The 14,650-nt window shown below is 39.5% G+C and overlaps 3 protein-coding genes across 3 annotated transcripts; 2 read left to right on the top strand and 1 right to left on the bottom strand.

Annotated features, from left to right (window-relative positions):
* The first annotated feature begins 950 nt into the window (after positions 1 to 950).
* On the top strand, positions 951 to 2,069 carry LOC103978030 (uncharacterized). Its single transcript, XM_009393734.3, has one exon. The coding sequence runs from the start codon at positions 951 to 953 to the stop codon at positions 2,067 to 2,069; it is 1,119 nt and encodes a 372-aa protein (XP_009392009.3).
* Positions 2,070 to 5,051: 2,982 nt separating this feature from the next.
* LOC135606407 (uncharacterized) lies at positions 5,052 to 7,735 on the top strand. The gene is made up of 2 exons (XM_065097427.1): positions 5,052 to 7,125; positions 7,538 to 7,735. The coding sequence occupies exons 1-2, from the start codon at positions 6,314 to 6,316 to the stop codon at positions 7,614 to 7,616; spliced, it is 891 nt and encodes a 296-aa protein (XP_064953499.1). The 5' UTR covers positions 5,052 to 6,313; the 3' UTR covers positions 7,617 to 7,735.
* Positions 7,736 to 10,041: 2,306 nt separating this feature from the next.
* On the bottom strand, positions 10,042 to 13,180 carry LOC135606997 (ethylene-responsive transcription factor 1-like). The gene is made up of 2 exons (XM_065098415.1): positions 12,827 to 13,180; positions 10,042 to 11,097 (listed from the first exon to the last, which is right to left on the bottom strand). The coding sequence occupies exons 1-2, from the start codon at positions 13,089 to 13,091 to the stop codon at positions 10,223 to 10,225; spliced, it is 1,140 nt and encodes a 379-aa protein (XP_064954487.1). The 5' UTR covers positions 13,092 to 13,180; the 3' UTR covers positions 10,042 to 10,222.
* Between the last annotated feature and the right edge of the window lie 1,470 nt (positions 13,181 to 14,650).

Below are 14,650 nucleotides of genomic sequence, written 5' to 3'. Positions count from 1 at the left end.
GTTCAGTTCGACCCTTAACGGTTCGGTTCGAACCGATTTGAACACACGAGAATAAATAATATATATAAATTTTTTGAACACATGATGTAATATTTTAGATACTGATTTGTATTATTATGAACCTCATACTATATTTTTGAAGATTGAGGGCACAGTGAGAAGAAAAAGAAAGAAAATTTATATATATTGTTGATTTGATTAAGACCTTCATCTAAGCCATAATAAGATTACTGGTGATATTTGCATGATAAATGCGCAACAACTGTGCTACATCTGAACCACTCACCACCTTTACCTGCAGAAGTGACTGCAGAAAAGGCTTCATCTAACTATGAATGCATGCATAGCTTCCCAACTTTGATCTATCTTCCAAAAACAGCCGTAGCTGTTTTCCTTTCTCGAGCTTCATATTTATCGCCACCCTCAAAACACTTATCACCTTCTTTTCTTCTTCTTAGGTCTCTCCAACTGATACATATAATTTAATTTGCAGATGGATTTACTGTGGTAGTTTATTCCTTCTTTTCCTAAAGAGACGTATAACATTAGGCATTAATCGAAGGGAGTTGGAAATCCATTGTGTCAGTTTAGATCTTATTTGGATATTATGAGATACCGATAAAGAGATTTAGTGTAGCGAGGATTCCAATATATGTGGAAGCTTCTATCCTTCCCTTAGAAACCTCGTAAACCCCTCCACCCCTCCTCCTCCTCCTCTCTCACCTCGTCTCTGTCGACGACTACGCTGTCTGCGTCCTCCAATGCCGATCTTCCGCTATCTATTCAGATGCTTAGGCTTCTTTACCGAGGTGAAATGCGATGCAGATGGGCCTCGCTCACCCACCCAACGCAGAACGGAAGGCAGCACTTGCGGAGACCAACTCCGAGTTGCCTTGGCCGAGTCGCCCAGGGCTGCTTCGATCCATATATCCGACGACGATGGCCCCGTGATGCCTTCGGTTGATGGAGAAGCCACAGCCACCGAACGTGGAGCCGCCACTCACCCGGGGGATGATCTACAGAACCATCTCAACAACGTCGAGCGAGAAGAAGACGCCAGACATCACCTCCCCGGCGATGCTGATCTAATCCAAACATCCGGCGACGATGGCCCCGTGATGCCTTCGGTTGATGGAGAAGCCACAGCCACCGAACGTGGAGTCGCCACTCACCCGGGGGATGATCTACAGAACCATCTCAACAACGTCGAGCGAGAAGAAGACGCCAGACATCACCTCCCCGGCGATGCTGATCTAATCCAAACTTCCGGCGACGATGGCTCCGTGATTCCTGTGGCCGACGACGGTTGTGACTCTCACCACCGAGATGACGCACAAAACCTCGAGGAGGTCCTCTACCACATCGCGATCGCCGAGTCCCTCGAGTACCAAGGCCTCCCTGCTCTCGTCGACCTCGATGGGTTCCGGGGCTTCAAGCTGGACGACCACGACGATGAGGAGGTGGCGAGACTGATCGCACTGGAGTTGGGGCAATCTTCGAACAACCCCCCGCCGCCCGCGCCGGACGCCCACTGCAGCATCTGCATGGAAGACAAGTACTCGTTCGAATGCATGGCCATCAAGGGCTGCTCCCACACGTACTGCGCCTGCTGCGTGAGCCAGTACGTGGCATCGAAGGTGGAGGCCAACGAGGCGCGGGTGGGCTGCCCTGACCCCAACTGCGAGACCGGGTTTCTGGAGCCCGAGATGTGTCGGCTGATACTGCCGGCGAAGGTGTTCGATCGCTGGGGCTGCAGGCTGTGCGAGGAAGGGATCCTCGGGTCGGCCAAGTTCTACTGCCCGTATGGCGATTGCTCGGCGCTGCTGATAGACGACGGAGGAGATGCAGTCGACCACTCGAAGTGCCCGCACTGCATGAGGATGTTCTGCGCGCAGTGCAGAGTGCCCTGGCATTCGGGTTACTCGTGCAAGGACTACGAGACGCTGTGCCCGGATAAGAAGAGCAGAGATCTGATGAAGCTGGCAACGAAGAAGAGGTGGCAGAGGTGTCCCAGCTGTGGATTCTTTGTGGAAAGGACCTCAGGTTGCGATTACATTAAGTGCAGGTGATGCCCTTTCTTTCTCTCTGCAACTTTTTCTTCTAACATCTACAGCAGCATTACCATGGTTGTTCTCTCACTAGGCATCCAATTTCTAGTTTGAAGAATCTGATCTTTCTCTAGTAAGAAGAAACCTAATTGGTTGATCATTAGGGAGCCTTCATATTATCTATGATTCAGCCAATGTATGAGGATGGAACTCTAGAAGAATTTTTTTTTATTGCTCTACATTGCATAGTTAGGTACTCTGGAGAATAAGCAATCTATTGATCAGATGAGAGATGTTTTATGTTACAAAAAACTGCAATGGAAAAATGAAAGAGCTTAATTAGTTTTTCAAGGACCCAATTTCTTGTAATTAAAATTGAATAGAGTTCCATTCTTGATCTTTCTGCCACACAATTATCAATGAGCAACTGTTAAATAAGCATACAGTATAAATCTGAAGGCAAAAACATCAATGACAAAATTAGGTATTTAGTTTGCCTCATATCTTTGACTTCACTGAACTCTTAGCCTTCCCTCTACAAAGATTCCTTACTTGTTTCTCTTTGACATCACCGTAGATTGGGTTTGATGCAGAGGAACATGAGAAAATTAACATTGTGAAGTGAAAGTTTGTGATCTACTTACACTTTATGTTGATTATATTGCCTAATTCCTTTCTTAGGTAGGGCTTAAGAACTCTCCATGAGACTGGACACTAGAACTAGGACTAAAGCTTCATGACATGAGCTAGAAAGAAACATACAGCCAAAAGTACAAGTGGAAATAAATGCCATAATGCATCGGCGAATTAACAATACATATGGTGTTTCAGAAAATTGACACACATGGATGCTTGTTTTCCAACTAAGAATTCATTCACTCACTGGCCTCCTAATAGTTGCTTCCCTTGATCTGCTTTTCCTTCAGCTAAAGATTCCTTGACTTTATTGAATTAACTTCTAGAATCCTACTATTTCACTAAAAGTTTCTAAAAGCCAGTAAAATGGATCTCATGATCTTCTAATATTCAGGTGATGGAGACCAGCACTCAACAAGTCAATTCTGATGTTCTGCATAACCTATATTTGTACTAGACATAGGCTTGATATGTAACATTTGTGTCTATAGCATGTAAGTAATCCGGACCTATTATCTAGAAAATTTTAACAACATTACTGAGTTTTTAGCTTAACTTGAGCATTGTGGACCATCTCTCTTGCAACACATTCTGAAAACGGCTCATGATTGCATGAAGAAACATGCTTGGAAGGCAAAATGTACACCATAGTCGGCCTCTTAGTTTTCGGCAATTCAATCAACTAATTTCCCCTTGTTCATCCTGTCGGTAATCCTGTGTTATGTTTTATGTCAGTTCTCTGTTATTTCATTTTCTGTACTACTCATGGCAGTCTTACTTTCGTTGATAACTTCAGATGGTATGATTCACTTGATCTCTTGTATGACTTTGGTGTCTTAAAAATGATGTTGTGAGGGGACTGAAACCTTGAAATGATTGTATAGTTGCTATTTGTGAAAGCTAGTAGTCTTTCAATGTTAATGTAGTGCTTGTTTCAGGTTTTGCATTAAACAACTCTTCATTCTCTTGCAGATGCAGGAAGACATTCTGCTACATATGTGCAGGTCCTGTGGATGAGAAATCCCATAGATGTCCTAAATGCAGGTTTTCTTCTGAGGCGAGAATATTCCTGGTGTAGCTGACATTTTAAAGATGTGATCCTCGGCAAAACAATCGCCACGGAAGTTTAATTTCTTTTGCTATTTAAGTTTCATATAGTGATTCTTGCTGTAGTGTTTGAGAACAAGGACTTCCTTTAGGAAAGATATCATGATTAGATCATTTATTAGGAAATATGAGTGCTAAAACTGAGAATTGGCATCAAGTTTATCACCACTATCAACATCCATGTTATGTTCTGTGCTTTTGAATCTCCAGTTCATGTAATGAAGAGCAAACAGCAATTGTAGTTGTCACTGCATCATCTATTCGGCAAACTGATGCAATCAAGATGCCATCAATAGTAACTAGAGTTCATCCAGGAATGATATTGGAAAGGAAGGAAAGGTGTTGTAATGCAGAAGCTGCAAGAACAAGTGGATGAGCAGAGTTCAGAGCTGCAGACTATACCGACGGGGGAACTGTACTATTCAGTGACATCTGTTCTTCTGTGTCTGCTTGGCTATCCTTGTCTTCTTGCTGGTGACCTTCGGAAAAGCCTGAAACCTTCCTTCCACTGACTGTTTTCTTCTGGTGTTGTCTGCATATATACACTCTGCAGGCAAACATAGTTGTTCATCTCATAAAAGGAATATGAACAGCTCTCAGCTGTTGTGGCACCTCATTGCCATTTGTTCAGATTCGCCTGTAATCATTCCTGGATCCAAAAATTCTTTAACCTTTGATTACCTCTTCATGTAAATACAATTTTCAATCTCTCACATGAGAATAATAATTTCAGGTAGGCAAAGAAAAAAGTTTAACCCTTAATATAATAGCTTTAGTCTTTAAGCTTTATCTATTCACACAAGTTAGAGAGTAGAATGTGTATCTGAGGAACAAACAGTGACCTCTGTCAGCAGAAAGAGTAGTTGACTTTTCAGTTTTTTTGTTTTTGGAGCAAAGTTGATTTCTGCAGAATCATATGACTAAACTAATAACATGTGATTCACAGATGATTAGAGTATGTCTTTGGTTTACTTGTGTAAGTGAAAGTGTGGATAGCTCTTGTGCTGAACTCTTCAATGAAAATGAAAATGTTGGGGATGAGAGAGCTTAATGCCACACTTGATAAAAGAAAGATAATTAATTGATGTAAATATGGGAGAGGAGAACAAATAAAATGCACAACCAGAAAATAATGAACATAAGATTTAGATTATTAGGTTAAAAAAACAAATCTTCTTCTTATATGCTATTTTTGGTCCAAATAATTTTGTCATTGTCTTTACATTTATCGTAGAGGAATTCTAAGAGCATGGTGTATATAAGAACAGCTGAGCCCTAATTTTCAGATCTGCAAGTCCAACAAAGAAAACGGTATTGGATTGGGAGAGATAAAGACAGGTTATGGTTCCTTAGTCAACCACGTTAAGGAGTGGCATATCTTTGTCGGTGAGATGCCTCTTGTGGGCGTTTCTCGGCAGATGCTTCCAATCGTACGAAATGGTTGATGTGCATGGTTAAGCATCTTCCTTCAATAGCCACAAGAATCATATCATTTCCGGAGATCTCTTTCATGAGGGTTGACATTCTTCGGCTTCTTTTAGATTCACTCGACCTTGGAGGCGTATGCAGCCGCGGAACTGCCGCTGTTTTCTTTGGCTAGCAGCAACTGAAAAGTCAACGCAAGGGACAGGATGGTAAGAGGAGCGCGACGCAATCCAACGCGCACTACGTCCTGCAACAAACAGTCAACCATTTGTTTCCACCTTTCCTTCATCCCCACACACACACTTCATCGACTCCGTCTCCGTATGTTGTGCTGCTGCTATACAACTAATAAACAAGAAGCTGTCGGTACGCGGAATTGTTGGTGACGTAGATCGAAACCAAGTCAATCCAGCACAAGGGTTTCCGGACATATCAGCAATGTTCATCTTCTCAGCCTTCCGATGTCTTCTGGTTCTGAATCAGCTGAGACATTTCCAGTCATCAGCACAGTGGTTGGCTTCAGGGCCAAGTTTCCTAGTCGCAGAAAACTACCAGTCTTCCGTAGTCATCGCTAATGGATTCAAGTTTTCTGTAGTTTACACGATTAGTAGTTGGAATAGAGTCTGCATGGCCTAAATTTTGCGTTCTGTCAGCATCAAGGAATAATAATAAGGGATTGGAAGAGCCTTCATCAGCTACCACTGTACTAATTATTTGTTTGTAGGGGAAGAAGAGATGAGCAAGTCAATCTGTTTAGCGTACCAAATTGTCGAGGGAGAAAACAGCTGGCCATGGGAAAGTACACCATCCGAGAGACTCGTTCTTTGATTTTGATAGATGGATGGAGATGACTTCATGATGCATAGTACGAGAATGTTCTGCTTGATGTCAGTTCTACACACGGCGTTTGACGCCGTCATCTTATGAACGGGAGCAGGCGGCATTGCTTGGAACTTGATTGGAAGCAGTTCTGAAGCAGCAAAAAGTCAGAAGTCTCAGCGACTAAATTGCCTCTTAACTTACCATTGCATCACTATATATGTGTGTATGTCTTCATGATTCGGTAATCACCATCGCTTCGATCTCTAGGGGAAGAAATGGGGGAGAGTCAATCCAAACATCGGCACGATGGCAATGACTATTATGATGATGATGATGATGATGATGATGATACGTACTTCTCGGTCATCGATGAGGAGGAGGAGGAGGAAGAGGAGGAAGTGTTTGGAACGAGCGATGATGAGATGTTGGCGGAGGTGCTCCAGCTTCAAGAGATGCTATTCCATGAGGAGATCATACGGAGCAACATCTGCCCACGAATGGCTCCGTCTGAACTCATGGCCTACTGCAACATCTGCATGGAATCCAAACCTCTCCACCAATTCGTGGACATCAATTTCTGCTCCCACAAGTTCTGCCTGGGTTGCATGAGCATGTACATATCCGCGAAGCTCGATGAGGATGCAGCCAACATACGCTGTCCCGAACCGGGATGCAGAGTTGGAGTTTTGGAGCCATTAAGCTTCCAATACTTGCTCCCAAGCGACACCTTCGAGCGATGGTGCGACAGTCTGTGTCAGTCGACGATCAGGGCCAAGTTTTACTGTCCTTTCAAGGACTGCTCGGCTCTCCTGGAAGCTGGTGGTGGTGGTGATGATGAGGAGGAGGAGGAGGAGGAGGTGATAACAGCATCAGAGTGCCCACATTGCAACAGGCTGTTCTGTGCTCAGTGCAAGGAGCCATGGCACCATGGATTGGACTGCAGGGAGTTCCAGAAGCTAGGGGAGGATGAGAGGGGGAGAGACGATCTCCAGCTGTGGGAGCTGGCAGCAAAGCAGAAGTGGCAGAGGTGCCCTAATTGCATGATCACCGTGGAGAGGATTGATGGCTGTAGGTTCATGAGGTGCAGGTAATGCAACCAAACCATTAAGAAACCATTTTTCTGCATCGAAGTGCTCACCATGTTTCTTGCTTTTCTCGTCAACTTTCTCAGGCTTCTTGTTGTTTCTCTAAAAGGAATTCACTTAATTTATAATTTGATGATCCCTTGCCATGAGGTTTTCCTTCCAAAGGGAGACAGACAATATATGACAATTTAGGTTTAATTTTCTTTTAAATTTATTTGAAGTTGACTTCAAATTGCAACTAAACAAATGCTAAGCAAAATGTTCTTCTGTAGTTATTTCTTATTTGCTATAGAATTTTTTGATACTTGTTTAAAGATATAATAATCATTAAAATCATTATCCTATCCTCGGACCATCTTGTAGATGTTATGAGCAACCTATCGATCTAATCTCTCTTTTGGTTTATGTTTGAAGGTGTGGACAGTGTTTCTGCTACATTTGCGCATCTCCAATGTCTCAGGAGGATCATTATTGCTACAAGTGCCAGAGTTGACTGCATATGGTGGCCATTTTGTATTCAGTGGAAATGAAATATCAATTTGATGTCGCAGAGATACAACACAGTTGAAATATCTGTAAATCACAATCACAGTCACTGTTTTGCTCAAATAAAATCACAAAGTCCAAATATTTTGTGTTAATTATCCATGGTTGATGCAGGTTGTTCTTTGCTGTCTATATACCTAATTCATTCTTGGATGCTGCTGAATTAGTCAAACTAAAACATTATGGTAGATATTAACAAGGAATATTCTAAATTATTTCTCGGTCTTTGTTGACTCATAATAAAAAAAAATACGGGCTAATATTTTAAATGTTCCTCTCAGATTCAGAAAAATATTATTATTGGGTAGTCTTGATCCCATAGACGAAATATATATTTTTTTTTTCGTGACTTAAACCTTGATAGATAATATTCAATTGATGTTGAAGGAGCAAATAATAATTTTTTCGCGACATGTCAAATAAAAAGATTATAGTTGGTGATTAAACTAATGGTGCAAGTTTGAAAAAGAATGCTTCAATTAATATGTCTCAATCTATTGTCTGCAAGAGGTAATAAATATCTGAGACTAAAGAATTTTAATGGAAATGGGCCCACAATTAGTGGAAAAAAAGGTACTGGACCCAATTGAAAATATTTGTTTGTGGGCCCATATCACAATGTTCAAGATTTGAGTTAAGGTTCAAAGCTGTAAAAAATTAGATCATAAATTAAAGGAAGAATGTTGTGTTTAGTTTCAACTTACCAGTTCATCACTATCTGTTATAGTTTTGAAGTCAACCTTTTGCATATCATGGATTTGGTACCAATAATATATTTTTAATACAAAAGCTTATCTTCTAATTCACATTTCACTTTTTCCTTTTCTTTGTTTCTTCTTCTCAGTTTTTAGAACATGAGTGAACACCAGCACTTTAATCCTAGTGGCCTCTGTAAGATATATCTTTGTCTTGGTACTACATAGAATTGGCATCCAAGATCTGTTGAAGAGTGCTGTTTGCATAGCTTTCTTCAGCCTAGACAAAATGATTACTTTGTTGTGGATAATATGATGGTTGTAGTTGGCACAAAAACTTGCAATCAAAGTTTGAAGTCAAAATGCAAGAGTAAGGACAAGGCTGTGGGACAATTCATATGGAATCAGTCCACATCAGATGTCTAGTTCACTAGTAGCATTCACATTTAACAGTCTAAGCAATTTATCTCTCATCACTATGAATCTATCAGGGCTAACTATTTGTTTTATCATAGCTAATCAACAACTTGTGATGTTAGACTATATTAGGAAGAAAGGGTTGACACACTCTAATGATGCTGAGGTTTGGATGCTGACTTCACAATGATCAGAGGCAATCATGAAGTTGACATGGGTGGATGGATGAAGCAGAACCAAGTTCCAATCACCAAAAACCTTCACACACAAAGGATGGTCATGAGGTCAAGTTGGTGGAACCAGTCTTCAACACACATTGAAGAATATTAAAGATTCCATTGGCCACTGGGGACAAAGCATTAGGATCCCAATGTGCAGTCTGCAAAGCATACACATGAATGCTTACCCAACCTAAGATATCTGATGCAAGTTGCATCTGTGACTTTTGGCTAAAATATACTCAAGTGGTTAATCAGCCTTAAATGACACACCAAAAATTAGCACATCCATACCCCATAAAGTTGGGCACACAGGGTATGCAAAAATCTCTTTTGAGAGTGACCAGCATCCAAATGATCTTTATATTAATTCCAAAGGATGTGACAGGCCATCTTTATTGCTTCAGAAAACCTAGTTCTTAATCTAAACCAACCAATTCTGTGTCATTCACATTAACTAAGAATAACTTCAGTTCTGTATTTGCCATTTCCATCAAATCATAAGTTAAACAGATGATACAACAAATAAGAACTCAGATCTCCAAAGTAAATCCTTTTCCCACACAGCAGTTCACATTTAGTCTCAAAGAGGATAGTTTTTTAGTCAATAGCCAATACTGACATCTACCACCACATGAAGTTCACTAGAAGGGACAACAACAATAACTTTGCAACAACAAATATACGAAAATATTATATTTCAGATATTATATTATTATCTGTTATCAAAAATCTGTTTTAATCTTTCTGCTTCGTTTTCCAATAGACCTTCCTTCCCAAAACAGAAATCATTAACATTGAACATAAGGATGTCATTTTGAAGATACTAATATTCCTTATAGAGTAGAGCAACAAGACAGATCAAGTATACACAATGCAACTGCAGAAGTGCAGCACGATTATGTCCAAACAAAACTAGTGGCAACAATTACTAACATTGAACAAAAGCAATATTTGATCAGTTTTGAACATGGTTACCAGTTAACTATGAAGATCCAAGTTCAGTACATGACAGGCAAACCAAAAAAAAGGCAACACGACATAAACAAAACATGTAGCAACTAAAGAAAATAGTACAAACCAAAGTTCCGCTGGTGAACATTGCCAATATTTCTGGTTCTCCATATTTCCATCAGCAGTGATACCTAAACAACACAACATAAACAATACACGTACAGTTGCATCTTATTTACAGGACACCAGTTGGTAGAATATGAGGTCCCTCAGTAACCGCTGACTGCCACTGGTGGCAGGTCATCGAAGCTCCAGAGATCCACACCATTCACATCCTGAGTGACATCATTAATGAGAAGGCTCTCAATAGGTTCATCTGAGCCTCCTTCAAGATACGGTACTTGCAGAAATTTCATGTATGATTCAAAAGCAGACAGCTCCTCAGACAGTTTGGCAGAAGAGTCTACAGCTGGCACAACTTCTCCAGCATTGTTTTTCAGTTTCTTCAACGGAGCACCTTCTGCTAGGTATGCAGCTCCTTCAGCTTCAGTGATAGTCGGAGCAAGAATTGATGTGATCTCAGGGGTTTTAGGCTCACCTTCACAGCCATATTTAGAACAATCAAAAGAGTTGCTTCCCCGATCAGAGTAAAACTTAATTGCAGGTTCCTCGATTGCTGGAGATTGTTTAATCTCATTGAAGGAGCTAAAGTTTATGGATTGCTTGATGGGTTCCTTATCTTCAATGAAGTCGAAAACAGAATAGAAATCCTGATCTGGTCCATTCACATAATCCACATCTTGGTGGAAGTTGAGCTTCTCTGGTGGGTTTGGTTTGGGCGCCTTTGGTGCATTCAGTTTCAATGAGTGCCTATGAACACTTGTTGGTGCCTCATCAGGGAAATTCACCTTTGCTTTCTTGCCACGGATCTTACGGGCCTCTGCGTCATAGGCTCTTGCAGCTTCTTCAGCAGTGTTGAAGGTCCCAAGCCAGACACGAACACCCTTTCGAGGATCTCTAATTTCAGCTGCCCATTTTCCCCAAGGACGCTGACGGATTCCCCTGTATTGATTCTTTCTCTTCCTTTTAGCAGACCTAGCTGCAGGGCCATTGAATTCTACAGGTTTCAGAGTGACTTGCTGATCTGCCACAGTAATAGAACAGAAGTAACAAATTAGTGCAAGATTTTGAAGGAATTTAGACCGCTTTGCTTTCTTTACCATTTTTCTCAAAATAGAAATGAAGAGTATCAATTCACACTAGAGCTACTAAATCAAGAGAGCTAAGACCAGAACTGAAAATGTTATTGTGAAGCAGATGTGTCTATGATAAAGGAAACAGTGCATAGCAGTGGATAATAACTGTTACTCACATTCCTAGAGGACTATTATATTTCTTATTATCCAATTTAAGAATATGTGGTTTAAAAGATAAAGATCATAACTAAATAGCCTGAAACATTGATCCAGCAAAAAATAGATGTTTGCCAGATTGAGAAGCCTATTTAGAAAGTTAACACTCAAAAGAGGGCGAGCTTACAAGAAAGAAGGGTCGAGGAGACATCTTAAGAAAACCTACCAAGTAAGTTGACAAGTTCTCATTGTAACATTAAAATTTCTTAAATCAGTGAACATCTGTGATTCCATTCTACAATTTCAAAATAATGAAAAGCAGATATCAGAGTTCATAGACTTAATGACAGTTACTGATTTATACAAGCCTAAATAATTGTCAACCCTTATATCATTTAGAGCATGCATGAAACACATTGTTTAGATATTGCATGGACAATGACATGTACATATACGTGGTTTTAATGGATAATTCAGTGCAATCAGTTAAAGACCAGAAGCCTAAGGTCTTCAAAGCAACTAACAATTTCCACGCCAACATCAATCAACAACAACAACAAGGAGAACAGCAAAGTAAAATTTCCATCTTAATTCTGTATGTTTAAGGGTGAATGATGCAATTAAAAAATAATTAAAAAAACTTTTCTTTAAGAGAGTAGCAAAGTGAGCTCTCGATATTATGATTCTCATTCTAAATTCAAAAATAATTGCAATCAAAATCAAATAAAGAAAAGGCTACTAGAAAGGAAAATAGGCAATAAAGATCTGGAAGATGCAAAAGGCAGAATCAGGGAAGAAAAACTAAAAAAATAAAAACTTTGTATTGAGAAACGATGGCCACGTCAAACCAAAATATGATACACAACATATAATGGATGATTTCACCATGCTGAGGATATCAGATTCAGAAGAGAACAAAACAAAATTAAACAGGATGGAGGAGCAAAAATGACACACAAATTCACACGATACACAGAGATGTAAAGCAGACAAGATGAACAACCTCCACTAAGAAAGAAGAAGAAAAACACTACCAACAGCAAAGCCAACATCACAAGAAAAACCAGAGGGAAATAATCCCAACACTTCACTATATTTCAGTGCTTGTAGAAAACGAAAAAGGAATAAACAAACCAAATTATTGTCTTTAAAGACATGAAGGACACAATAATCAGAGAATAAGGATTCTTCACTGTTCAATAATTCGACCTTCAAGCTACCATCGGCAAAAGCAGACTAAAAAAAGACAAGGCGAAAAATCCGATCTTGGTCAGCAGGGAAAATATCGCTCCAGAAAACAAGGTAAAGACTAAAATCCTGCAAACATTTTCAATACCTAATTTGAAGATATCGCCCCTAACGTGGTCTGATGATACAAAAGAAGAGAACGATGTGGCGTAACATATTCGTACACGGAGAAGAAACACGAACGAATCAACTTCACACCAACGTAAAGAACAAATATTTGGAGGAACAACAGTATCAAATCCGATTCTTTTCCCAGAACAAGCGTGTTGTTACCAGTGGAGGCGAAAGCGAAGGGCTTATCGACGTGCTCCACCTCGTCCTCTACCTCCGACACCATCGACTCGTACTCGAACTCCTGGAAGTCGGCCTCAAAGTCATCCTCAGTATCCTCCACAGCCCGGCGGTGGCCGTTACTCTTCTTTGTCTTCACTCCATTGGCCCCGCCCCTCTTCGAACCCCGCCACAAGTAGTCGGCGGTGACCCGCCGCTCGGATCTCACCGTCGGAATGAAGTCGGAGATGATCGCTCCTCCGCACATCTTCCCGCCTCAGTCACAACACCGCTCAACAAGAAAAGAGCTCCTTCTCGACAACAATAAAGAGAGCAGTAGAAGCCAAAGGTTTCATTTTAGAGCAAAGATGGGAGCTTTTATATTCTATTGAATTAGTTGGATTTGCGGACTAAAATAAATCAATCAATAAATAATAATAACAATAATAATAATAACAATAATAATAATAATAATAAGGGGCTAAATACAAATTATAACTAAATTAAAATTTAGAGGAGTTTTATCAGAAGAATAATTACAAGACACGCACACTAATTTCGTTGCGTTGCGTTGCGTTGCGTCCACACGACGCAACCAACGCTCCATACTTCGTTGCTTACTTTGCGGCCCGTTCGCATCACGAAATCAAACACTTGTGCCAACCACCCCACCTTGTCGTTTCCAATTCGTTTACCGCTTTGGTCACGATTACGGCCCCTTCCCTTAGCCATCATTCTCGAAACCGCCATCGGCACGAAACCCCACACAGGAATTCATCGTCCCAACTCGTCTTCTTCTTCTTCTTCCTATTCTTCGTCTCAAGCAAAGCAAATCCTGCAACCGGAGAAAGATGTGCTTGCTTGCAGCTCTTTCTGTGACATCACCAGTTGTAAGGGTGCAGTTAAAGAGGAGAGCAGACGTATGCTCTCCTCTTAATTCATGGAGAAAGGATGGAAGATAATAGAAGAAATAAAGAGAAAAAAAATACTTTCAGTGTTTTAGATTTATCCCAAAATATATTTATAATGGTAAAAAGATATATTATAATTTTTAAAATAAAAAATCATTCATTTTTTTTTATCTTAATCCATGTATCAAAAAATTAATCACTCATCCATTTATCACTTGCTTTATTGTTGTCCATGAAATCACTTCTGACTCGAGACTAAGTATAAATCCAGAAGTATTTTTTATATCATCCATACAATTAACCTAATAATTAATAATATAAAAATATAACTTAAAATATTTTATATGATCATAAAAGATGTCATAACTGAGAGTTTACTTAATATATCCAAGAACTATTTTAGTTACTCTAGGATGATGATTGTTAGGGCTATGCATGAATCTAAATAATAAAGTAACGGTAAATATAATATCTGACATTGAATGTGATATAAATTAACCCTCCAATTAAACTTCTATATTGTTATATGAAACCTTTTTAATAAATATTTAACATATTTTTCTTAACACAAAAAATTTCATTTGCATCTTGAATAATTTTTATTCTCAAAAAATAATATAAAAGTCATAGATCAATCATTTCAAATTATGATATCCTATTTTTCTGAAATTTAGCAATCATATCTAATAAATTTTTAATATAAATTTTATCATCTATATACAGATAAACAATAAAAATTTTGGGCTTTTGACTATAAAGTTAGCTTACCCTTTTTTTTAAATATATATATATTGAAGAAAGTACTTACCAATTACCATACTCTTTGTGCTTATTTCAAGCTATATAATGTTTTATTAAATTTATACACTTTATCTTCTTATCCTTTAATTTCAAATCCTTCGAGCTGATTTTCATA

This window comes from Musa acuminata, chromosome BXJ2-3 (genome assembly GCF_036884655.1).
Source record: "Musa acuminata AAA Group cultivar baxijiao chromosome BXJ2-3, Cavendish_Baxijiao_AAA, whole genome shotgun sequence".
NCBI lineage: Eukaryota > Viridiplantae > Streptophyta > Magnoliopsida > Zingiberales > Musaceae > Musa > Musa acuminata.
This window is presented reverse-complemented; position numbering and strand designations above follow the sequence as displayed.